This window comes from Astyanax mexicanus, chromosome 1, assembly GCF_023375975.1.
Source record: "Astyanax mexicanus isolate ESR-SI-001 chromosome 1, AstMex3_surface, whole genome shotgun sequence".
Classification (NCBI taxonomy): Eukaryota; Metazoa; Chordata; class Actinopteri; order Characiformes; family Acestrorhamphidae; genus Astyanax; species Astyanax mexicanus.
This window is the reverse complement of record NC_064408.1, coordinates 6,873,226-6,900,371: the sequence shown is the minus strand read 5'-3', so window position 1 is coordinate 6,900,371 and position 27,146 is coordinate 6,873,226. Positions and strand designations below refer to the sequence as shown.

The 27,146-nt window shown below is 39.2% G+C and overlaps 1 protein-coding gene across 1 annotated transcript in view; it reads right to left on the bottom strand.

The window, feature by feature from the left end:
- LOC103040661 (astrotactin-2) overlaps nucleotides 1–27,146 on the bottom strand; it is a 1,082,674-nt gene that overhangs the window by 59,923 nt on the left and 995,605 nt on the right. The window contains exon 20 of the mRNA XM_049465818.1: nucleotides 4,785–4,926. Coding sequence (XP_049321775.1) covers nucleotides 4,785–4,926 — 142 coding nt within the window. The remainder of the gene's footprint in view (nucleotides 1–4,784; nucleotides 4,927–27,146) is intronic.

Genomic DNA, 27,146 nt, shown 5'->3' with positions numbered 1-27,146 from the left:
CCCCACCAGAGCAAATATTTTGCCGAGTCACACTTGCTTGAGACGAGGGTGGAGAGACGCAGACATAACAGACCGTTCCCCTTCTTTCGGTCTACTTCTTCTCTGCTTTTTTTTCCTTCTTTTTATTCGTTATTTCTTTTTTTTTTTTTCTTCTCACTTCATTACGCCACTGAGGCCATTACCCATAAATCCCGGCCAGTCGTGCAACGACACATGTAAATACCCGGCAGTTACGCAAACTCCAGTCTAGCATCGGAACCGGCAGCCGCAGGCCTGTCACTTTCGGAGTCGGCGTGGTCCGACTTGTTTATTCGGGCTCCCGCGCCAGGCCTTAATACTTCTGCGGCTGAGTCTATACAGTCCTCATGATGACCAGTTTATTCTCACAGTAAAAAAAAAATAAATAAATCCAAAAAATCCAAAACACACCAATCGCTTAACCCTTAGAGCCCTACGGACAGAGTTCACGTCCAAAATCGCACCTTGTGTTCTCAGCTTAATTACTCAGGAATCCCTTCACACATAAACATAATCCATATATGGTTAGAAAGGGCGGAGCTTACTCTTTCTAAAAATAGTGATCACATCCCAGTGCAGTAAAGCTAAATCTACAAGAAACCCATTGAGAGAAAAACACCTAAAAAAGTGAAAAATCTCCTTCCCCAACCAATTTTATTTACCTTTAGTGCTTCAAACATATTTATATGATGTTTCAAACCAAATAATATCAGTAAATAAAGACTCAAAAGTGTCCACAGAAAAAGTGTGAAACTACCTGATTTACTCAAACTAAAGCTAGGTATGGTGTGCGCACTACTTTATATAGTTTTTATTTTACTAAGTAGTTATTCTGCACTAAATATTTTTATTTATTTAGACTAAAAAAACTTTATATTTTTGTATATATTGTAGTTTTCTTTGTGTTTCCTGATCCTCAAAATACTGAAAGGCATAGGCTGCTCTGAGTGTCAGGTTTTTAGTATCTACATGTATCCTAGAGATGTGATTATTGATTATCAAGAAAAATAACTCCACCTGATGCTGTTTCTCCATGTATTTTATCAAAGCAATAATTAATAATCCATGTAATGAACTCAAATCATCAATATTCTTATGCTTTCAACTCATAAACACTCTAGTCTAACCATTTTTGAAAATATATTTTAGGTGTGAATATATTTAAAGTCTATACATTCAAAAATAAGTAAAAAAAATAAAATAAAAATAACAGGCGTTTGGTAAAATTTTTAGCAAAACATGATCAGTTCCAGGAAAATATAACAATTCTGCTTCCTTTTACATTTTAAATGATTATATTTTTGAGCAGCCGTATGTTTTATGGAGTAAAAGAGATCAGGGCATGCGTCTGTCTGATATAATTACTGTGTTATAAGACCTGAAAGAGGAACTGAAAACAAAAACGGAGAAAAAACACCAAACCAAAACAGCCAAAGTTCAAAGGGTTAATGACCTGTAAAACTCTTCAGCTGCTCAGACTTTACTGTGTGTGGCTTGCCAGCTTTCCTGTTGTTGTTTGGAGGGACTAAAATGGCTTGCTGCACTGTATGTAGAAAAAAAAAAGAAAACGTATGTTTTGGGACACCTCCTGATTCATTGTTTTCTTCTCTAAAATCGAGAAATCAAGGAGATTTTCCTTGGGTGGTCCTGATGAGTGCCAGTTCCATCATTAAAGTGTTTCTGATGGTCTTTTTTGTGAGTGCACTTTCAAAGTTCTTGAAAAGTTTCAAAAGTTTATTTGAGTAGTTCTTGCTTCTCATAATCTGGATTAGAACATTACTCAAATATTCACTATTATTCACTGTATACCTGTAACTCTACCTCTTCACTACTTTACTTTAACTGATGCTCTCAAACACTTTATTAAGAGACAAGAAATACAAGTAATTAACTCTTGACGAGTTCAGCACAGCTGTTAACTGAAAGCCTGAATTCCAGGTGACTCTACCTCATAAAGCTGACTGAGAAAATGTGCTAAGCCAAGATGATAAATAAAATAAAAATAAAATAAAAATGTAAAGAGTCTCCAAACATGTACTGTAACTTTAGCGGGCAAAAATGGACTTAAGCTAACAGAAAGTGACTTGCGCTTTCAGAAAGTAGCTTGAGGTGACAGAAAGTGATGTAAGCTGGCAGAAAGAAATTTACTTGAGCTGTCAGAAAATTAGATTAGCTGTCATAAATTAACTTGAGCTGACATAAAAGTGACAAACTAACATGAAGTAACTTGAGCTGACAGAAAGTGACCTGAGCTTGCATAAAGTGACTTGAGTTGGCAAAAAGTGACTAAACTTGCCGAAAATTACTTGAACAGACAATAAAGTGACTTGAGTTTGCAGAAAAGGACTTGAGCTGGAAGTGACTTGAATTTGAAAAAAGAAGTGACTTGAATTTGTAGAAACTCACATGTACTTGAGCTGCCAGAAAGTGACCTGAGCTGACAGGAAGTGACTTTAGCTTGCAGAAAGTCACTTGAGTTTGCAGAAAGTGAATTAAGCCGACAGAAAGAGACATAAACTTGCAGAAAATGACCTGAGCTGACAAAACATGTACTTGATCTTGCAGAAAGTGACTTGAGCTGAATAAAAAGTGAATTGAGTTGTCAGAAAGTGACTTAAGTATGCATAAAATTACTTGAGCTGACATAAAAGTGACTTGAGTTGTCAGAAAATGTGAGCTGATAGAAAGTGACGGGCTCTCAGAAAGCCAATAAATCAACCCTTATTCCATGATGTTTGCATCTGTTTCCTGGTTTTCTTGGTTTAAACCTCTAGTTAAGCTAATAGTAGCTTAGTTAGCAAGCATAAAAAGACAAAAAACACAATACAGGGTCAATTTTACCTAAGTAATACTGAAATTATGCAAATTTACATCATAAAAACACATATCTGAACATGCTGAACTGAACATTCTGCTGAATGTTGCCTTTAGCCACTGATGAGCCACTGTCCAGGAATTTCCTGGGCCTGATTTAGCAGAACTTCAGCTGGAAAAAGAAATATAAACAGCACAATATGACTTATGCAAAAAATGTTCTAGGCTGTAAAGTGGAAAATGGGCTTTTGAGAGGGTTAAATTTTAACACACTGGATTTCTGGCTTTCTTTTTTCATTTGGGACCAATCAAATAGTTTGTTAAACTGAAGGCTAACGTTAGCACTTGTATTTTTTACCGCTTTCTGAATCATCAGTCCTGCTGTGGAGCTATGTATAGTATGAGTGTGTACGGGAATACACTGGAACACCCAGCTTATACATGAACATGCCAGTAAGAAATAAAAACAGGCAATACTGGTTTGGTTTTGCTGGAACACCATTGGCTGTTTAGAATGTGTTTTATTAAAAAAAAAGGCATCTACAATTTAAGAGTTAAGATATAGATTATTTATTTACTAATGTTAAAATATGTATGGCTACGATTAGCATGGCTTGTGACTAACACTGGGGTAGTGATGCTTTATTATGTGCTTTATTACAATAGCAATAGCAATGCTTATACTACAGTAGCAATGCAAAGTGAGACGGGTGGTCAATGTGGTAGTAATGCTAACAGCACATTAGCACAGTGATGCTAATTGTGCAATAACAAATATAGCAACAAATAAGTCATTGGTGATGCTAATGCACCATGCTAGTGCACCATAGACTTGAATGGTCTTGGTTTGAGTTGTATGACTATAGCATGATGGGTTAAGGATGTATAAAATTTTAGGGGGTTTAGAGTGATGTTGAATTTTGATGAAGCTGGTACAAAGTGACTTAAGCTGTCAGAAAGTGATTTGAGCTGGCAGAAAGTGACTTGAGGTGGCAGAAAGTGACATGAGCTTGCAGAAAGTGATTTGAGGGGATAGAAAGTGACTTGAGCTGACAGAAACTGACTTGAACTGACAGAAAGTGACTTAAGCTGGCAGAAAGTGACCTGAGCAAACAGAAAGTGACTTAAGCTGGCAGAAAGTGACTTGAGCAAACAGAAAGTGACTTAAGCTGGCAGAAAGTGACTTAAGCTGGCAGAAAGTGACTTAAGCTGGCAGAAAGTGACTTGAGCAAACAGAAAGTGTCTTGAGCAAACAGGAAGTGACTTTAGCTGGCAGAAAGTGACTTAAGCAAACAGAAAGTGACTTGAGCAAACAGAAAGTGACTTGAGGTGGCAGAAAGTGACTTGAGGTGGCAGAAAGTGACTTGAGGTGGCAGAAAGTGATTCACGCTGTCAAAAAGTGATTTGAGCTGATATAAAGTGACTTGAGCCTTCAGAAAGTGACTTGAGCTGATGGAAAGTTCAAGCTACGTGGGAAGAACTGCTAGCTGATAGCACCCTGGTTTACCGGAACACTCAGGTTCTTCAGTTTAGCGCTTTACGCAGCGATTACGTTCTGCTAGTGCTGCACTTAGCAGTTAATGCTAATGCTGGTGCACCCAGTCTTAGCGCTGGAGCAACTTTGCTGAAAACTCAGCATTAGACAAAAATGGAAACACTTTACACACCCAAATAAACAGTTTTTAGGAGATAAATCTGTGTAGATTAACATCCAGTGCTTGTTTGACTTCCCCATGAGAAGGAAAACATGGCAACACCCCTGTTCCTTACTAGTGCATAATGCGCCCTGTAATCCGGTGCGCCATATAGTTCGAAAAAATACTTAAGCACCTACTTTTTTAAAGATTCACAAAGAAATTGTACGATTTTTAAACAGAAAAAAAAAATAAACAGAAGGAAAAACACTTTTTCACTTTTTCACTCAATATGAATGTACAGGAGAAAGGCCTTACTTGTAGAGGCTGTCAGGCTCCAGGCACTTGAAGATGAGCGAATAGATAACCGAATGAGGATGTTCTCCGACTCTTCTTCCCGGCACCACACAGGAGGAACCCAAACCCGAGAACAGGTCGTCCACCAGACTCAGAACCTCTCCTGAGGAACACAGAGAGAAAACAGGAATAGAGGGATCAACATCAAAGAGATCAAAGTTAAATTTCCTTCAGGATCAAAAAAGTTTCTATCTATCTATCTATCTATCTATCTATCTATCTATCTATCTATCTATCTATCTATCTATCTATTTGGTATGCACAGAGAGAAAACAGGAATGGGGCGATTAACATCAAAGGACTCATCAAAGGGTCAAAGCTAAGTTTCCTTTGGGATCAATGAAGTATCTATCTTTCTATCTATCTATCTATCTATCTATCTATCTATCTATCTATCTATCTATCTATCTATCTATCTATCTATCTATCTATCTATCTATCTATCTATTAGTTTGGCCTTTCACACAGAAAAAACTAACAGAAGGATCAACATCAAAGGGATCATCAAAGGGATCAAAGCTATTTTTTTCCTTTGGGATCAAGTATGTATGTATATATCTATCTATCTATCTATCTGTCTGTCTGACTGTCTGACTGTCTGTCTATAAGTTTGGCATTCACAGAGAGAAAACAGGAATGGAGGGATCAACATCACATGAATCATCAAAAGGATCAAAGCAAAAAAAAAAGTCTGTCTGTCTTTCTGTCTGTCTGTCTGTCAGTTTGGCCTTCATTCTTCTTCTATCAGAGTCAATCAATTAAATGATTTAGGAAATACTGTATACTTTCACTTTTTCACTGTTTTACCATGTTTTCTCCTTTTCTTTCATTGAGTAGAAGCCTGTTGGTCTTGTAAACACCAGCTGACCACACGACTGCTCTGAAGGTCTCACTCTGGAGAGTTCTACACTGGTACACTAACACAGTTCCCAGAAGATCTGGACGAAGAGCTTATAAAGAAAATAGCTGTGACTAAAACATCTCGATTTTAGCAACGTTCCTGTAAACGAGTCAAAACACAATATACCTGAATGGTCCGGGTTGGCGTCATATGTATTTATGAAACTAGAGGTTTGACGTGACGTGATATGAATTTTCTTAAACAAAAGGCAGATTTTTATGAAATATTCATTTATTTGTTAGGGATTTTTACTTATGTTGATTTTAATGAAAATTATTTTGTTGATATCTGCTGATCTTTTTGGTGTGTGATTTAGATTTTTTATTTCTGCAATATTGGCGGATTTCATTAAATTAAAGGAGAACTCTGGAGTTCTTTTTTTTTATTTTACTTTTTTTATAATTTAGATTTTTTATAATGACTAACGACATTTTTGTTTAGAATTTTGGCTTATTTTGTTAAAAAAATATTTTGTTAATATTTACAATAAGTCTTTTTGAAATGTGATTTAGATGATTAACTTTTTCCTATCCTGTATATTTGACTGTTTTATTAAAACTAATTACTGTTATTTGTAAGTTAGATTTATTTTTACACTTTTTTATTACTAATAACTGTTTTGTTTCTACATAGATTGCATAAAAAAACACTTTATTTATTTTTAATAATACCTAATTACTTTTTTGTTTAGGATTTTTGCTTATTTTGTTAAAAAATTAGTTTGTTTAGATTTACTATAAGTTAATGTGACATGTGATTTGGGGTTGTGCACTATAGGACTCTGTGGGCGTGGCCAAAGCTTTTGTTCTTAATTGCTTTAATTTCCCCCTATTTTACATTACTTTTACTTTTACACTTTTAAAATTTAAAACCAGTATTTTTTCAACACTTTTACTTTTGGATTATAGGAGCAGTTTTCTATGGGCAGACTGAGAAGATCCTTTGTTCCGAGAGCCATCAGACTCTTCAACTCCTCCCTCGTCTCATATGGGCTCTCTTAATCACAGCCTTTTTTTATCTGTACTTTGTATCATGTACATCTACACCCTAGGACTTTATTGACATTTTACTGTACATACTGTTTATTTGCACCCCTGGACTCTACACTACGCACCTAACTTAAATACAATACTTGCACAGGTTTATGTTTTATATTAGTCGTATCTGCTGATACCTGTTATCTCCTATACTTAATTTATTCTATGTTACTGCACTACCTCATATCTACGACTGATGACTTCCACACTTTGTATATTTTTTGTATTCATATATTTATGTATATATTTTTAAACCTCAGTTTGGAATTTTATAGTATGGAGTCTTATATTTCTTACTGTGCTCTCTTATTGTACTACCCCTATTGTTTGTTGGTATATATCTATCTATCTACTTAAAGAATAAAAGCTTCAGTTGATACTTCTACAACTTCTGCATTAGTATATTGAATGTATATTTCAGTATAGCATGATGTGTCTTGGCTGTAAGAAACCTTGGGGGTGGTTTAAATGGTTTGCAGAATGAAGGTCTAGAGGAAAAACTGAAGGTTCTGAAGGAATGAATGATTTAACCACTTTCCCAGAAAGCCGACTGTATATAAGGAAAACTTCCCGCTCGCATTCCGACACCTCCGGAGCGCCCAAACCAAAAAATCTCTTTTCCTTAAGTCCCAAACCCCCGGGGTCTTCTCTCGGGGGTCTGCCGCGTCCCAAAAACCCTCTGTATATTTTACAAACCTGACATTAATTAAATAGAAAACAATTGAGCGGCGACTCCGCGCTGCACCACAAAGAGACCCGTGTTGAATAATCTGAATGATGGAAGGCCTCGGATTCATGCATAGTTTCCTCTCTTCCAAGAAATCCAAACATCTTATGTTCTATATGATACAATAATTCATCTGCGCTCTCCTTGAAGCCGCCTGTGAAAACAAAGCATGGTAAATATTCCTACATTTAATGCAGGAGTAGACCAGGGGTTATAGGAGGCTACAGCGACGGAGTGTGTACCCGTACTTTAACCATAAAAACCTTTCTGTTCAGCAGAAAAAAAAGTTTTCTGTCCAAAATCTCACCTTGTGTTCTCAGCTTAATTACTCAGAAATCCATTCACACATAAACATTATCCATATATGGTTAGAAAGGGTGGAGCTTACTCTTTCTAAAAATAGTGATCAATAACATCCCAGTGCGGTAAAGCTAAATCTACAAGAAACCCATTGAGATAAAAAACACCTAAAAAAGTGAAAAATCTCCTTCCCCAACCAATATTATTTACCTTTAGTGCTTCAAACATATTTATATGATGTTTCAAACCAAATAATATCAGTAAATAAAGACTCAAAAGTGTCCACAGAAAAAGTGTGAAACTACCTGCTTTACTCAAACTAAAGCTAGGTATGGTGTGCGCACTACTTTATATAGTTTTTATTTTACTAAGTAGTCATTTGGCACTAAACATTTTTATTTATTCAAACTAAAAGGTTTTCTTTGTGTGTTCTGATCCTCAAAATACTGAAAGGCATAGGCTGCTCTGAGTGTCAGGTGGTTTTTAGTATCTACATGTATCCTAGAGGTGTGATTATTGATTATCAAGAAAAATAACTCCGCCTGATGCTGTTTCTCCATGTATTTTATCAAAGTAATAATTAATAAACCATGTAATGAACTCAAATCATGAATTTTCTTATGCTTTCATATAATCATAAACACTCTACTCTAACCATTTTTTTAAATATATCTTTGGTGTGAATATATTTAATGTCCATACATTCAAAAATAAGTAAAAAAAAATAAAAAAACAGGCGTTTGGTAAAATTTTGAGCAAAACATGATCAGTTCAAGGAAAATATAACAATTCTGCTTCCTTTTACATTTTAAATGATTATATTTTTGAGCAGCCGTATGTCTTCTGGAGTAAAAGAGATCAGGGCATGCGTCTGTCTGATATAATTACTGTGTTATAAGACCTGAAAGAGGAACTGACAAAAACAGAGAGAACAAAAAACACACCAAACCAAAACAGCCTAGAGTTTAAAGGGTTAAAGTATACTAAGCATTATTATGCTATAGTGCACTAAAGTGTTCTTGTAGCCACATTATTATTAATCAGTATATTTAAAGAGTGCTGAAATAGAACTTCTTCTTTTGTACTTATTATACTTTAATTACAGTATAAAAATACTACAAAAGTTTTACTTAAATTGTGCTAAGTGTACTTAACTGTACTAAAATGGAACTAAAGTTTTAAATATACTTAAGTAACATTTAAACATTTAAACTACTTTGTATACAGTATGTAACCCCATATTTTAAACATTTATGCTTACAGTAACAATATAATACATTTAATGAGTAGAGTATTATAACTGTATCACTATTTTTTACACACCAGGTATATTAGAAATGTACTAAGAATTGATGTTAAATATATGTGAGGTGTTTTCAGGTACATTTCTGGTGTACTGCTATCTTGCCAACCGAAAACACAGTTGCACCACTGACTGATTACAAACCAGACAGACGTCACCAGTCAGATGTTTATTGCAACGCAGATCACTTTCCTCTGCTGAAAAGCATTAGACATGTTGGTCCAGGTAGCTGCGCCCTTAAAATAGCAAATCTCTCAATCAAAGCTAAATGTGGCTACTTAGAAGAAACAGTAAAATAGATTTTATCCTCCACATTAATCCCCTGATGTAAACCTGATGAACTGAGATGGTGATTTGAGGTGATTTAATTGGGATGAGCTGGAGCTTCGCAGCAGGAAGATAAGAAAAGCAGCAGCTATTGTTCAGCACCTCCAGGAACTCCTTCCTTCAAGATGCTGAGAAAAGGTTCTATTCCAGGTGACTCTCCCTCATGAAGACACTGAGATTAAAATTAAAACCAAGAGTCTGCAGATCTGTCCTCAAAGATACATGTGCTACTTTTAGAAGAATCTAAAGGATAAAACATATTCTGGTGTGTTTAACACTTTTTGTTTATAGAATAATTCAGCATGTGTTTCTGTATAGCTTTAATATAGTCTATAATATTCAATTTACAACGTATAAAAAGCATAGAAAGAAAGAAAACACATTGATTGAAAAGAGGTGGTACATCTGGTATACTGATACAGTGGCCTGTGATATGAGTGGATGTTTTTCACACATTGGAGCGTAGTATTTCCATCTCTTTTCGTTTCCCTGGATGGATAGGGGGCGGAGCTTCACACAGACAGACAGTCTGACAGAAGCCACATTGTCTCGGTGGGTAAACCCGTCTCGGGGTCTTTGATGTAGAGCAGGCGGTCGGCCGCTCGGCTCGGCGCTGCGTAAACACTGCTGTTATGATTTTAGCGTCCGTGTGGCCTTGGCCGGGGTAGCGGGGGGGCTCGGGGGGGATTTATGGAACATATCTGGCGTTACGTCTCGCTTGTTTGCTTTTTTTGCACCCGTGCGCCCAGAAGCGAGGGCCGCCTGGTTCGTGTTAAATGTTAATTGCACTGCAAAGTGCTTGGAGATACAGTACTGCTTAGGCTGTGGAATCACACACTCTCACACACACACACACACACACACATCCTCCCCCTGAACGCTCCATGATGATCTAAGCGACACTTTTACGACTTATTTTCCCACTTGCGTTGGAATTAACCCAAAACCCAGCAGGGTTATTATTCAGATATTTATTTAAGTCTTTTTATTATCAGTAAAAACTCCAATTATTCAGTAGATTAAGATTCTGAGCATGACGGCAATGGAGCATATTGTTACAAGTAAGGCCTTTCCTCTGCACATAGTTATTATAGCGATGGTCATGAAAAAGTGTTTTTACCCCTGTATAGATGTATTTTTAGTGTTTGGGTTGTGTTGGGTAGTGGGAGTGTTTGGGAGTGCTTGGGATGTTTTAGATATTTTGGATTGTTTTGGGTGGTTTGGATGGTTCAGGTAGTGGTTTGAGTTGTTTTGGGGGTGTTTGGTTGATTGGAGGATGTTTTGGTGGTGTGGGTGGTTGGAGTATTTGGGAGTTGTTTGGGATGTGTTGGGAGGATGGAGTGTTTGGGGGGGGGGTGTTTGGATTGTTTGGTGGTTGGGGTTTGGATGTTTGGAAAGTGTTTGGATGGTTGGGTGGTTTAAGGTGTTTGATCGATTGGGGGTTTAGGTGTTTTGGGGGGTACGGGTTGTTTTTGGTAGTGTTTGGTTGATAGAGGATTTTTGGGGTGTTTGGTTGTGTGGGGATGTTTTAGTTGGTTTCAGGTGTTTGGTTGATTGGGGATTTTTTGAGTTGTTTCGTTGCTTGGAGGATGTTTTGGGTGGTTTGTGGTGTTTGGTTCCTTGGGGGATGTTTTGGGTGGTTCGGTTAAGTGCAAGAGGTTTTGCTTGATTGGGGGATGCTTTAGTTGGTTTGAGATATTTGGTTGATTGGAAGATGTTTGGGGTGTTTGGTTGATTGGGGGATGCTCTAGGTGGTTTGGGTTATTTTTGTGATTTGGGGGGTTTTAAGGAGTGTTTGCGTTGCTTTGGGTGGTTTGAGGTGTTTTAGAGGATGTTTTGGTTGTTTTTTTTTTGGGGGGGGGGTGTTTGGGGATGTATGGGTTTAGTTGCGTGGTTTGGGGTGTTTGATTGACTGGGGATGTTTTGGGGGGTTTGGGTGGTTCGGAAGTGTTTAAGATGTTTAGGTAGTGTTGGGTTGTTCGGATGTTTGGGTTGTGTTGGGTGGTTTGGGATGGTTGGGATGTTTTGGGGGTTTAGTTGGTTGGGTGATTTGGAAGTGTTTGGGTTGTGTTGGGTGGTTTGGGATGTTTTGAGGGTTTAGTTGGTTGGGTGATTTGGAAGTGTTTGGGTTGTGTTAGGTGGTTTGGGATGTTTTGAGGGTTTAGTTGGTTGGGTGATTTGGAAGTGTTTGGGTTGTGTTGGGTGGTTTGGGATGGTTGGGATGTTTTGGGGGTTTAATTGGTTGGTGCACGTTTGGGGTGCTTGGTTGATTGGGGATGTTTTGGGGGTTTAGCTGGTTGGGTGGTTCGAAAGTGTTTGGGTTGTGTTGGGTGGTTTGGGATGATTGGGTTGTGTTGGGTGGTTTGGGATGGTTGGGATGTTTTGGATGTTTTGGGGGTTTAGTTGGTTGGGGCACGTTTGGGGTGCTTCGTTGATTGGGGATGTTTTGGTGGTTTAATTGGTTGAGTGGTTCAGAAGTGTTGGGGTTGTGTTGGGTAGTTCGGAAGTGTTTGGGTTGTGTTGGGTGGTTTGGGATGGTTGGGTTGTGTTGGGTGGTTTGGGATCGTTGGGATGTTTTGGGGGTTTAGTTGGTTGAGTGGTTCAGAAGTGTTTGGCTTGTGTTGGGTGGTTTGGGAGGTGTTTGGGTTGTGTTGGGTGTTTTTGGGGGGGGGTGTTTGGCTGGTCTCTCTCTGCAGGTCTTTTCCTGTTGTGATTAGTAGTGACAGGAGGTCAGGAGGTGCTGGAGATGGAATATTGATACGACACTGCCGCTCCTCCGCCAGTCTCCCGCTCAGTGGCACGGGAATGTGTGGAATGCGGTGGTGGAGCCAGAATCCGGCAGCTTCCTGACAGCACCGTGCGGAGAGAGAGAGAGAGAGAGAGAGAAAGAAGGAGGCCATGCCGGAGGGAGGAGGAGGAGGGACTGCAGACGAGAAGTTCTGAACAGTCTGAAGTTTTATGTTTCTGGATGTGGTTTGGATCGAATGGGATATCTTTGTATGTTTTGATAATCAGAATAAATCAGCCGGCTGATCCGTGACTGAAGCGATGGGACCAGACTTTTCACAAGGGCCCTGCCAGGGGTTCGCTCGTAATTATCACATCATCCAGAGACGCTACGAGAGGGAGAAGCGTAAGAATAAACTGCTGTGATCCGTGTTTTACACTTACTGTAAACCTAGATTTAAAATAAGTGCTAAATAAGTCTTAAAATTGTGCAAAATAACCCCGAAATGTTCTAAATTCTCTTAGAAGGCTTCAGCTTTGAAACAGGTTCCCGTCTCTGATTAGGAAAACATCTGCCCAACAGAAAATGTATGAAGAATAAAATAAAAGTAAAAGTAAATTTACAGTGGTGTGAAAAAGTATTTGCCCGTTACATATGTTACATCATACTGAACATAGTAAAACATGGTGGTGGTAGTATGTGTGTGTGTAGATGAAACCAGGAATTCTGCTGTTTACCAGACAATCCTGAAGGAGAATCAGAATCCATCTATCTGTTCCTTACTGACCTCAAGCTCAGGAGTACTTGGGTTCTGCAGCAGGACAATGACCCAAAGCACACAAACTAAAAGTACACATCTGAATGACTTAAAAAGCTAAATTAAGGTTTTAGAGGGTCTAGTTAAAGTCTGGACGATTGAGATGCTGTGGATTATCTTAAACAGGACTTTTATGCTGGAAAATCCTCCAATGTGTCACACCATCACAAACTCCAACTCCCAGAATTCTCCACTCAGTCATGTGTCTCAGCCAGCCAATCAGCACCTGATTGTTAGATCAGCCTCACCTGTGTTCTGAGTAATTACTGGTGTTTTTCAGTGTATTTAAGGTTAATAAGGTTTTGAGCCTTATTTCTTGTTTGTGGTTTATCCCATTTGGACTGTGATTTGGCTCTAATGTTTTGGCCAGTCTTGTTTCTGGTTTGTATCATTGCTTGTACTCAGATCAAGTTTGTTGGTTCGGCTCTGATTATTAAAGCTACTTCTAATTTTTACTGCAAGCATCTCACTCCTGTCTGTGGCGTCACACAATGTGTCTGAATTAAAACAATGCTGGGTACCACTTTAAAATAAGGCTACCTTTATAAAGGGTTTATAAATGGTTTACAATTAGTTTATTAATGGTTACTAATTAGGATGTAAATGCCTTTATACATACATTAATAATCAGTTATAACACATACATAGAAAAGGCAACAATGACCTGTTGTTTGCCAAATAGTGAACCCACAGCCATCTATATGGTTGCCCTTTCTACATATGTGTTATAACTGATTATTAATGTTTTTAAGGCATTTACAACCTAATTACTAACCATTAATAAACTAATTGTAAACCATTTATAAACCCTTTATAAAGGTAGTCTTATTTTAAAGTGGTACCCAATTCGGTAAAGAAGAGTGGAACAAAATTTCTCCACAGAGATCTAAAAGACTCGTTGTCAGTTATCAGTAAAGCTTGGCTGCAGTTTTTGCATCGGAAAATCGGAAAAATAGCAGTATGACAAGAAAACAAAACCATAAGAAATCTGTAGCGTGGCAAATACTTGTCATGCCCCTATAGCTGGCACAACTGGCTGTGGTGTTCTTTAAAACTTAAATTTGATTTGGCCTTAAAACTGCAGTAAGTTGGCTTTAAATGTTGGGTTTTCTCAACCCTTTCATTTTTACAGTCCAACTTTTACAAGGATGTCCTTGCATTTTTCAACAAGACAATGCCAAACCACATCTTGCACACACTACATTACAAAGGGCTTGGTTGAAAAAGAAGACTGGGCTTTAAAAAAATAAAACAATTTTAATAGTTAGCAAAAACTAGACAAAATAATATATAAATTCAAACGTAAATGTTTGATTTAAGCACAGAAAATACCTGCTAATACAGTAAACAAATTGTTCTTAGTAACATTTAGAAAACCTCAAATTAAGTAAAATATTAAAAGCCTCAAAATGAATAAAGGAAGATTTAAATTAAGCAAAAATTGCCTATTTTGTGGCTTAAATTTGTACACAAGAATCAGAATAACTTAACTGGTGACTTTCTGTCTTATTTTGAGTTCAAATTACTTGAAATAAGGTGGAAATTCTAAACAAGACTGAATAAGATCATTGTTCCTAAAATACCATAATTTTCTGACATCTATTTCTGGTTCATTTTCATACATAAGGTGTACCAAATTATGAGGCACATTTTAAGTGACACTAGTAAGGAACAAGGGTGTCACCATGTTTCCCTTCCAATTCCGCAGGTCTCGCTTCTTGGGGACACCTAAGTAAACAAAACTATAAATCTTAAATAATAAAAATATTTTCTTTCAAAGTAAGATGAGCGCTGAATGTTAATCTACACAGATTTCTCTCTTAAAAACGTATAGTACTTAGTACTTATAGTACGCTTAGGTTTCCAGTATTTCAGTGAGGATACCAGCAGAGCTTAGCACTAGTAAACGCCACCCGATAGCGCTACACTGAGGAAGTCTGTGTGTTCCAGTAACCCAGAGCGCTATTAGCTAGCGGTCCGTCCAGCGTGACTTGTTTTAACACGGTAAACACGCAGACTACAGTCCAATATACTCAGCTCTGAACGAGCTAGCGAAAGGACTAGCACTGTGGTTAGTGGCTAATGCTAATGCTGCTGCACCTAGCCTTAGTGCTGGAGAAACTGGAGAAACACTGAAACTAAAATAAAGGATAAATCTTTACTTCAGCAGAGTGGTGACTTTACTACTCCTTATTACCTAAATTTATACATAAAACACACCGGATTAATTTTAATAAGACACACTGTCAATTTTTGGTCAATTTAAAGGACTTTAAGTGCGTCCTTATAGTGTGAAAAATTCGGTAAGTAAAACAATCTTACATTTACAAAGACAACAATTCTTATCAGAGAAAAAAATTAAGATTTATTACCATGAAATTAGATCATGTCACTTGCTAAGATTGCTAAGTTTTTTGCTGCGGTGTGTCTACAAAATTCAAAGTAAATGTAGGTGATACAAAACACTTATTCTCTGCAGTACACAGTACAATATCTTATTTGTAACGAAGGGGAGCAGACGGGAGGCGGACGTAAAAGCGGGTAAGACAAGATTTATTAAATAACAAATAAACAAACAAACAAATAAGCAATAAATGAGGAAATATAAATACATAAACAAACAGGGAAAATAAGCAAGAACTAAATTTAGACAGATAATAACTAAACAGGGCTGGGGATATATATATATATATATATATATATATATATATATATATATATATATATATATATATATGGAAATAAACGTAAATATGAACAAGAAATAAACAAGGAAACAAACTAGAGAAATAAACAGAGAATAACTAATAAACAAAGAACTATGGGACGTGGAGATAAACTACTATAAATGTGGCAAGACCAACGACGGAGGAAGTTGCAAAGACCGACCGCAAACATAGACTAACGGGTACTATTTAAACTAACATGAAACAATGAACACCTGGGGAAGGGGCGGAGCTACAAATTAAAGACACGTGACGGAAAACTACTGGAGAAACACACTAGGAAACAGGGAAAACACAGGGAAACATAGCGAGGGCGTGACATTATTTACATCCTGAAAATTTGAGGGCTTTGAAATCTTTTACAGGACACTTGGAGAAGCTGCCTGTTTTCTCTCTACTTCACTTAATAAATTAATAAGTCCAGATCAGTAACAGGAATCAACCCAAATTCAGCAGGTTTTAAAACAGACATAAAAACTACACAAAGAAATGAAAAACCAAAGGTTTTGAGAACATGAACTTTTTGATTTGTATTCAAGAAAATATATTGTCTTACAGTGCGAAAAATTCTTATTAGAGAAAAAAAAAGATTTATTGCCTTAAAAATACAAAAAATACACTTGCTAAGATATACAGTGCCCTCCATAATTATTGGCACCCCTGGTTAAGATGTGTTCTTTAGCTTCTCATAAATTGAGTTTTGTTCAAAATAATATAGGACCACGATGGGAAAAAAGAGTAAAATACAACCTTTAACTCAAGTGAATTTATTCAGTAGGAAAAAAATCCCACATTAAGAAATAATTATTTAACATCAAATCAAGTGTGCCACAATTATTAGCACCCCTGATGTTAATACTTTGTACAACCCCCTTTTGCCAACAAAACAGTACCTAATCTTCTCCTGTAATGTTTCACAAGATGGGAGAATACAGAAAGAGGGATCTTTGACCATTCCTCTTTGCACATTCTCTCTAAATCATCCAACGACCTGGGTCCTCTCCTCTGCACTCTCCTCTTCAGCTCACCCCACAGGTTTTCAATGGGGTTGAGGTCTGGGGACTGAGATGGCCATGGGAGGAGCTTGATTCTGTGTGCGGTGAACCATTTCTGTGTAGATTTGGCCACATGTTTAGGGTCATTATCTTGCTGAAAGACCCAGTGACGACCCATCTTCAGCTTTCGGGCAGAAGCCACCAGATTTTGTTTTAAAATGTCCTGGTATTTTAGAGCATTCATGATGCCATGCACCCTAACAAGGTTCCCAGGGCCTTTAGAAGAGAAACAGGCCCACAGCATCACTGATCCCCCGCCGTATTTCACAGTGGGCATGAGGTGCTTTTCTGCATACTCAGCTCTTGTGTTAAGCCAGACCCACTTAGAGCATTTGTTCCCAAAAAGCTCTATCTTTGTTTCATCTGACCAAAGCACACGGTCCCAGTTGAAGTCATAGTACCGCTTAGCAAACTCCAAACGTTTGCGTTTATGATTGTGAGTGAGAAATGGTTTCTTCCGTGCATGCCTCCCAAACAGCTTGTTGGCATGTAGATAGCGCCTGATGGTTGTTTTGGAGACTTTGTGACCCCAAGAAGCTACCATTTGTTGCAATTCTGTAACAGTGAGCTTTGGAGAACTTTTTATTTCTCTTATCATCCTCCTCACTGTGCGTGGTGGCAAAATAAACTTGCGTCCTCGTCCAGGCTTGTTTACCACTGTTCCAGTTGTTTTAAACTTCTTAATAATTCCTCTGACAGTAGATATGGACAGGTGTAGGCGAGTAGCGATTTTCTTGTAGCCATTGCCTGACTTGTGAAGGTCAACACACATCTGCCTCACTTGAATGGTATGTTCCTTTGTCTTTCCCATGTTGAAGATAAATGGCCTCTGTGTCACGTCATATTTATACCCCAGGGAAACAGGAAGTTGTGAATTACTAATTAAATGTTCCTACATACTCTGATCAACTTCGTAAACTACTGTAGAAGTGACAGAAATACTTTTATTAAATTTATTTCCTAAGAATTGTTAGGGGTGCCAATAATTGTGGAACAGGTGATTTTATGAAGAATAATTATTTCTTAGTCAGGGATTTTATTTCCCCCTTAAAATTTACTTGAGTTAAAGGTTGGACTTTACTTTTTTTTCCATCGTGGTCCTATATTATTTTGAACAAAACTCAATTTATGAGAAGCTAAAGAACACATCTTAACCAGGGGTGCCAATAATTAGGGAGGGCACTGTAGTTTTTTGCAGTGTGTCTAAATAATTTGTAATAAAAGTCAAAGTAAATTCAACTAAATTTACAAAATAGCTCCGCAAACTGTAGCAACTTTTTGAAAGAGAATTTGAAAGACAGTGCACGAACGCCTACCGTCCGTCCGTCCGTCCGTCCATCCCTGCGTTGGGATCTAAAGCCGGCGGTACACACCACCTGCCCAGAGTACAGAAACCTCTTGACTTTCACAGCAGCCACTCTTCCGTTCAGTGCACACACTTCACACAGGTCCCTGAAGGCCGCGGGCATCCTCATAAAAGTTGCATGGGGTTTACAGCCGCATGTCCTGCATGTGTGCGGGTGTGCACCGGACTGACAGCAACATGCATGCCGGAACGAGCCGTCACCGGCCCCTCCGGCACGTCGGCCTCCAGATGGTGACATGGGCAGTGCCCTGCATGTCCGCAGTGATTGCTCTCTCTGGATTTGTACTAAAGGTCATCACCTGCCTCACAGCTGACAGCATTACCTCAGCGTAAGCACCGCGAGGACCGTCCTGCTTCACCCTGCGGTTAAAAACCACGTACGAGAAAAAGACACAGAGCGGCAGCTCGCAGATGGGTGACCGGTCTCGGGAGGGGGCGTGTTTTCATGCTTTTTGGTTCTGATAAATCAAATTCAGCTTCTAATCCCAAACAGGGCCAAGACATCTGGATAACTAGCGTCCTAGATTTGCATCTAAAGCACTTTATCATATTGTACACCCTGCGCAAGACATGACAGGATGCTCATTGCTATCTTACACTCCGTCAACAGTCTATTTTCATGTCTTAAAATAGAGTCAGAACACACTAAGAAAAATACATCTAGATTTGTACTTTAAAGAGTATAAAGCTTGTCTCTGGGGCTGTATCTTATATTGAGGTACAAAAAAGTACCTTTCAGTAAAAGTCCTTTTTTGTACCCATGGTTTTTGTGCCAGTAAAGATTATAAAGATTATAAAGATTATAAACATCGTCATCAACTGAATATGTGTCAAGAACTTGATGATCCAAAATTGTCTGGCTTTCAAATAAAAAATGTGCCAAATTTTAAATGTATATTGTTTATCAGTGCAGAGATACAGAATACTAAATGTACCTTTTAGCAGGCTAAATGGTACAAATCTGTACTTATTGCTGTTAAGGAATGACTTTATACTTCAGAGGCAACACATCTGACCCTGTAAAGACCAATATTGTACCTTTGTGGGTACAATTATGTTGAGTGCACCTCAGAGTACAAAAAAGTACTCATATCGTACCTCTGTTTTTAGAGTGAATATTAAGATTTCTTAAAATAAGCTATAATCAGTCTCAAAGTCTCAAAATGAATAAAGCAAGACTTGACTTGAAATCTACAGGGGTTGGACAATGAAACTGAAACACCTAGTTTTAGAGCACAATAATTTATTGTGGTGACGGACAGTTCTGGTGGAAACAGGAGAGTTGAGGTGCACATTGAGTTCTGCCGTGATTTGATCAGCCGTGGTTTTATGTTTTTTGGATACAATCCGGGTTAGCACCCGAAAAACATCCCTTTCAGATAGCTTCCTCTTACAGCGTCCACAGTTAATCCTGTTGGATGTGGTTGGTCCTTCTTGGTGGTATGCTGACATTACCCTGGATACCGTGGCTCTTGATGCATCACAAAGACTTGCTGTCTTGGTCACAGATGCTCCAGCAAGACGTGCACCAACAATTTGTCCTCTTTTGAACTCTGGTATGTCACCCATAATGTTGTGTGCATTGCAATATTTTGAGCAAAACTGTGTTCTGCAGTGTTTTTCTAACTGCATGATCACTTTTCCCCCCGTGGTTCATTTCCTAACCTTTAAAATCATTTTCTCCTGCAGTCCTCCTTCACTCGCCCCATTCCTACCTCTAACTGTGAGCTCTGAGCCGCCGGTGCCCGGCTCACCCCGACCCCGGCCAACTAAACTACACTACAGCCTGCCAGCCTCCTGCTTTACCTCACCTCACCCCCTTCACCAACACCTCCACCCTGCCAGAGTACTGTACCACACACACATTCACACACACACATAAACACACTCTCACACACACACAGAGCCTGCATCCATCCATTCATACAGAACAGAGCAGAGGAGAGAAGAGAGGAGAGGAGAAGAGAAGAGAAGAGAAGAGAGGAGAGGAGAAGAGGACAACAAAAGAGAAGAGAAGAGAGGAGAAGAGGAGAGAGTGGAAAAGAGAACAGAAGAGAAAAGAGGAGCAGAGAAAAAGGAGAGGAGAGAGGTGAAGAGAAGAGAGGTGAGAAGAAAAGAAAGGAGAAGAGAAGAAGCAAAGAAAAGAGAGGAGAGGAGATCAGATGAGAAGTGAAGAAAAGAAAAGAAAGGAGAAGAGAAGAAAGGAGAAGAGAGGAGAGAAGAAAAGGAAGGAGAGAAGAAGCAAAGAAAAGAGGAGAGGAGAAGAGAAGAAAAGAGAAGAGAGGAGAGAACAGGAGAGGAGATAAGAAAAGAAAGGAGAAGATAAGAAGCAAAGAAAAGAGAGGAGAAGAGAAGAGAAGAAATGAGAAAAGAAGAGAAAAAATAGAGGAGAGAAGAAAAGAAAGGAGAAGAAGCGAAGAAAAGAGAGGAGAAGTGAAGAGAAGAAAGGAGAAGTGGAAGAGAAGAAAAGAGTATAGAGGAAAGGAGAAGAGAAGAAAAGAGAAGAGATGAGAAGAGGAAAAGGAGAAGAGAATAGTAGAAAAGAAAAGAGAAGAGTGGAGAAGAAAGGAGAAGTAAAAATGTAAGTGAAAAGTGACTAAAAAGGAGAAAAGAATAAAGATGTGAAATGAGACAAAATGAGATGAGAGAAGACTAAAAAGAAGAGGCATAATGAGACGAGGCAAAAAGGGACGATGAGAAGATGAAAAGACAAGAAAACAGCAAGATGAGAACCGAGAAGACAGGGTGAGATTTAAAGAGGAGAGAAAAGATTATAAGAATTAGGATAAGAGATGAATAAAATAAAAAAGAGGGGAAAAAAGAAATAAAGAGCTAAGATGAGGTGAAAAAAATGACTGCAAAGAGAGCTGAAGAAGAAAGAATAGAGAGAAGAAAAATGAGAGAAAAGAAGTAGAGTGAAGGAGGTAAATCTGAGTGATGTCCACTAGCTCCTCCTGTCAGTGAGGAGTGAGCAGTGATTCTGTGGGATGGACAGAACTGGATCAGAGGCTGGTGGTGGAGGTGAGCTGTGCTGCAAGGCAAGCAGACTGAAGGGCTCCTGCTTCAGCTGCTGAAATTAAAACACGGCTCTGAATTTCACTCCATCACCAGAAATCTCTGTTCCGTCACATTGTTCTATATCATTATTGCAGGATCAGGATAGAGCCCAAAATACACAGCCGTCCCTTTTTATAACCTCCAGTCATTTCAGACAAGGACGTCTAGGTACAAGTTCAAGTTTCTGAAATTCGTCAAAATGACCATTCTGCTTCTTACAATATGTCATTTGAGTGTGTTGTAGAGTTTATTTCAATTTAGGGTTGAATCTCAAAAAAATAGGATATCATTGAAAAGTTTGAAAAGCTTTATTTTAATAATTCAATTCAAAATGTAAAACTTACATGTGATATAGAGTGCTGCTATAGCACACTTGCACTCTGGACTTCATGTTGCTGAAACCGTTCTACTCTCTATTATTTTTTCTTTTTTTGGGGGGTATTTATCCATCTATTTTGTATATTTTATTTTTTATTGTATTCTTTTTTTATCTATATATCTATTTTAATAACAGCTCTTTGGGTGTAAAACTGGATCGTGAGATCACAATTTCGTTCCACCTCATGTACCACATGTGATGCGAATGACAATAAAATCTCCTTGAATCTATTTTAACCCTCCTGTTATAAAAAATAGTTTAAAGTATTTTTTTTTTAGTATAAAATTTCTTCTGCTTGCCTAAATCAGTGTAATCAACAAATAATATGAAAATGGTTTATCTCACATATTTGCAACCACCCCCTGCAAAAACTACAACTAAAACAAAATGTTATGCAATGTTATGTTTTAACGTTATATAAAACTATTGTTTTATATGGTGGTCTTTTACAAGTAATAAAGTAGTGAGAGAAGAGAGTGGGTCCCAATTCCACATGGTCAATAGTAACTTAGTAATTATTTTTTTCAAAATAATATTTTATTCAATAGTGATTTGTTTAAAAACTCTATGGGATCAACATGAATTGTTTCATTCATAGGTTTGAGAATGATAATGAACTGGATGGTTCCTGGGTGGTTGCTAAGGTGTTGCTAGGTGGTTAGTAAGGTGTTGCCAGGTGGCTGCTATGATGTTGCTAGATGATTGCTATGGCATTGATAGATGATTACTATGATATTGCTAGGTGGTTGATGTGGTTTACAAGTGTTTACCACATGACTTCCTATCCCCAGATTTCAGGTCCCCAGGCAACCCATCGATTTCATGGGTTGCCAGGGAATCCCAAGACCAAGCTAAGGCTGAAGAAGCAGACTCTGGTCTGAATATAGCGCAACAATCTGCCTGAGCCAGATGTGCAAAACACCTTTTCTTGATGGGTATAATATGGGAATCAGTCTAGGCTGATTTTGCCATCTCTGCGGTTGCCAAGTATAAACCACATTCTTCATAATTCCACGTGGTCAAAAAGCCGTAGTAATTACTTAATTCAAAAGAGATTTGATTTTAACAGTATGGGATGACCATGAATTGTTTGATTCATAGCTTTGAGAATGATAATGAACTGGATGGTTGGTAGATGGTGTGGGTAAATGATTGCTGTGGTGTTGCTGTTGCTAGGTGGTTGATGGGGTACACAAGTGTTTGCCAACACACCGGCTCCCAAGTATAATACAGCAATCTGCCTGAGCCAGATGTGCAAACACCTTTTTTTGATGAGTTTAATATTGCAATTGGTCCGAACTAATTTTGCGAGCTCTCCGGTTCACAAATTGTGAATTGCTTGGTTTATACTGTAGTATCAATTGTTTGATTTCTAGATTTGAGAATGTTAATGAACTGGGTGTTTTCTGGATAGTTGCTAAATTCTTGCTAGTTGGTTACTATGGTGTTATTAGCTGGTTTGTAGGGTACAGCCCACAGTCCAAAAGAGATAAACAACAAACGAGAAATAAGGGTCTAAACCAGAACAAAACAGACAAGAGAACTAACCAAAAGGGCAAGACAAAATCAGAGACAAAAGCCAAAAAATAGGTCATAGACGGAAATAGATAAACAAAGAAATAACGCTCAGTATGCCGCTGAAAAGCAGTGGCAAAACAGAACAAACAGACGAAAAAACCCAGTAATTACTCAGAACACAGGTGAAGCTGATCTAACAATCAGGTGCTGATTGGCTGGCTGAGACACATGACTGGGAGGTGCATTCTGGGAGTTGGAGTTTGTGAAGGTGGAAAAGTGAGTAGAAGGATTGGAAGGTGTGACATTGAGTTATATGTTGCTAGGTGGTTAATAAGGTGTTAATAGTTTATTGCTATGGTGTTATTAGGTGGTTTGTAGGGTACACAAGTGTTCGCCAAATGACTTCATGACCCCAGACAGTTTAACAATAAATTAGAGACCATTTATTTCATGGGTTGCCAGGGATTCCCAAGACCAAGCTGAAGCTGAAGAAGCAGACACCTCGATTGCCAAGTATAATACAACAATTGGCCCGAGCCAGATGTGTAATCACCTTTTCTTTGATGAGTATAATGTTGGAATCTGTCCTGGGTGGTGGCTAAATTCTTGCTAGGTGGTTAATAAGGTGTTAATAGATGATTGCTATGGTGTTATTAGGTGGTTTGTTGGGTACACAAGTGTTCGCAAAATGACTACATGACCCCAGACAGTTTGACAATCAACTAGACACCATCTTTTTTCGTGGGTTGCCAGGGATTCCCAAGACCAAGCTGAAGCTGAAGAAGCAGACACCTCGATTGGCGAGCATAATACAACAATTAGCCCGAGCCAGATGTGTAATCACCTTTTCTTGATGAGTATAATGTTGGAATCTGTCCTGTGTGGTGGCTAAATTCTTGCTAGGTGGTTAATAAGGTCTTGTTAGATGATTGCTATGGTGTTATTTAGTGGTTTATAGGGTACACAAGTGTTTGCCAAATGACTCAAGTCAAAGTCAAAGTCAAAGTGGTTTTTATTGTCATTTCAGCTATATACAGAGTACACAGTGAAACGAAACAACGTTCCTCCAGGGACCATGGTGCACATAAACACAGTGTAGACAGAACAATAGTGCAACAGTACAAAAGTGCAGACAGACAATACAACACAATACAGACAAAGAATAATAAATAACAAGACAGTGTGCAAATTTTGCAGTGTGCAAAAAAGACCAGGTGAGGTAGTAATTACTCTATTACACAGTGTGCAATAGAGTCCAGTGAGGTAGTAGGGTTTTTAGTGCTTTCCATTTTCTGAGGTAAGTGGGGTAAGAGTGTGTGTGCATGTACAGAAAAACCATCAGTTCAGTCTCTGCAGTTAAGGAGTCTGATGGCTTGGGGGTAGAAGCTGTTGCAGAATCTGGTCGTGCTGGACCGGATGCTGCGGTACCTTCTTCCCGAAGGCAGGAGGGACAATAGTTCGTGTGAGGGATGAGTGGGGTCATTCACAATGCTGGTTGCTTTGCGGATGCTGCGGGTGGTGTAAATGTCCGTGATGGAGGGGAGAGAGACGCCGATGATCCTCTCAGCTGTCCTCACAATACGCTGGAGGGTCTTGCGGTCAGAGACGGTGCAGGTCCCAAACCAGGCAGTGATGCAGCTGCTCAAGATGCTCTCAATGGTCCCTCTATAGAAGAGTGTGAGGATGGGTGGAGGGAGACGGGCCTTTCTCAGCTTCCAGAGGAAGTAGAGACGCTGCTGGGCTTTCTTGGCTGTAGAGCTGGTGTTCAGGGTCCAGGTGAGGTTATCTGCTAAGTGGACACCAAGGAACTTGGTGCTCTTAACAATCTCCACAGAGGACCCGTCGATGTTGAGTGGAGAGTGGGTGTGTTGTGCTCTCCTGAAGTCAACAACCATTTCCTTTGTCTTGTCCACATTCAGGTGAAGGTTGTTGACTGTACACCAGTCTGTCAGCCGCTGCACCTCCTCTCTGTATGCTGACTCGTCGCCTTTGGTGATGAGACCCAGCACGGTTGTATCATCGGCGAACTTGATAAAGCTGTTAGAACTCTGTTTTGCAGCACAGTCATGAGTCAGCAGGGTGAACAGCAGAGGTCTCAGGACACTGCCCTGGGGGGCCCCCGTGTTCAGTGTGATGGTGCTGGAGGTGCTGCCCCCGAACCGGACTGACTGGGGTCTCCCCGTCAGAAAGTCCAGGATCCAGTTGCAGAGGGGGGTGTTGAGGCCGAGCAAGCTTAGCTTCCTGGTGAGGTTCTGTGGGATGATGGTGTTGAATGCTGAACTGAAGTCTATAAACAGCATTCTGACTAAGTGTCCTTCTTCTCTAGGTGGGTGAGGGAGAGATGAAGGGTGGTGGTGATGGCATCGTCCGTGGAGCGATTGGGACGATACGCAAACTGCAGGGGGTCCAGTGAAGAGGGCAGTTGTGTCTTGATGTTCCTCATGACTAGCCTCTCGAAGCACTTCATGATGATGGGTGTAAGTGCAACGGGACTCCATGACCGGGACTCCATGACCCCAGACAGTTTAACAATCAATTAGAGGCCATTTATTTAATGGGTTGCCAGGGATTCCCAAGACCAAGCTGAAGCTGAAGAAGCAGACACCTCGATTGGCGAGTATAATACAGCAATTGGCCCCAGCCAGATGTGTAATCACCTTTTTTTGATGAGTATAATGTTGGAATCTGTCCTGGGTGGTGGCTTAGTTCTTGCTAGGTGGTTAATAAGGTGTTAATAGATGATTGCTATGGTGTTATTAGGTGGTTTGTAGGGTACACAAGTGTTCGCCAAATTATTTCATGACTCCAGACAGTTAAACAATCAACTAGACACCATCAATTCCAAGGATTGCCTGGGATTCCCAAGGATAAGCTGAAATTGAAGCTGACGGGGCTCGCCTAAATGTTTAGATGTCACTCTAAAAAGGGGAGGTTTCAGTTGTCAAGTGAAGTGTTTCCCCAGTTGTTTAGAAACCAAGGCTAGCGACGGACCAGCTGAACCTCTGGCGACCTCAACCCGAGGCTCCACATGAATGCCGTCGTAATTGGACTAAACACGCTTAATTAAACAACTTAGACAGTTTCCTTGGGAGTGTCGTACCACCCTGGAGGGCAACAAAACACAAACATTTGGTCCCAATAAATGCAACATCTGCAGGAAACGTCGCTCTCGTTGGCTGGAGGAACCCCTGTTTTGAGAGGCACCACATCAGCTTAACCCTTCGCAGCCTCAGAAGTGTGATTAGTTGACGGGAAGAATGGGAACGATCCTAACGTCTCGAGGGGTCAGCGGGGCCTGGCCTCACACAGGCATACCTGAGTTTTTTTCGGTGGGTTTCTGCAGGGTTGCCTGGTACCTGTCAGCGCAGCTTGTCAATATGAATGAGAACCACGTGCAGCTGGAGGAGATTAGCGGAAGAAATTCTATTACCGGAGAGGCGTATTGCGTGATCTGGAGTTAACACAGCGATTAAAACCTCATGGCAAATGGGAGGTGACCTCTCAACAGCACAAGCAGAGAAGAAACAAATCATAGGCCGCGCTGTGGGAGCAGAGGCAGAGTCGGCCATATTGAAAATGCTTCCCCACTCTTTACCTCACGTCTCCATCGGGATTTGGAATGGGAGCCGTTCTATAGACATCTGGCCAACAGGGGAACCAGCTGGAGTTAAACAGTATACTCTACATCTCACTTACTGCTAGATTCACAACAGGGATGGGAAAATACCACTCCAGCTAAGCGTACAGATACAGATAACAGAACTATTCTGTACCTCAGACAAAAGTACACTGAAAAAAAAAACGATGAGTAAAATTTACTTTCTGCATTAGTTTTTTTTTAAGTAAATTTGATTTCAGATAAATTTAAGTAATTTTAACTCACTCAAATTCAACTTAAAGACTTAAGAAGACTTAAGAAAGGATTGATTCAGTAAAAATAAATGAAGTAAAGTTTATTAAAAGAAAGGATTGATTCAGTAAAAATAAATGAAGTAAAGTTTACTAAAAGAAAGGATTGATTCAGTAAAAATAAATGAAGTAAAGTTCTCTAAAAGAAAGGATTGATTCAGTAAAAATAAATG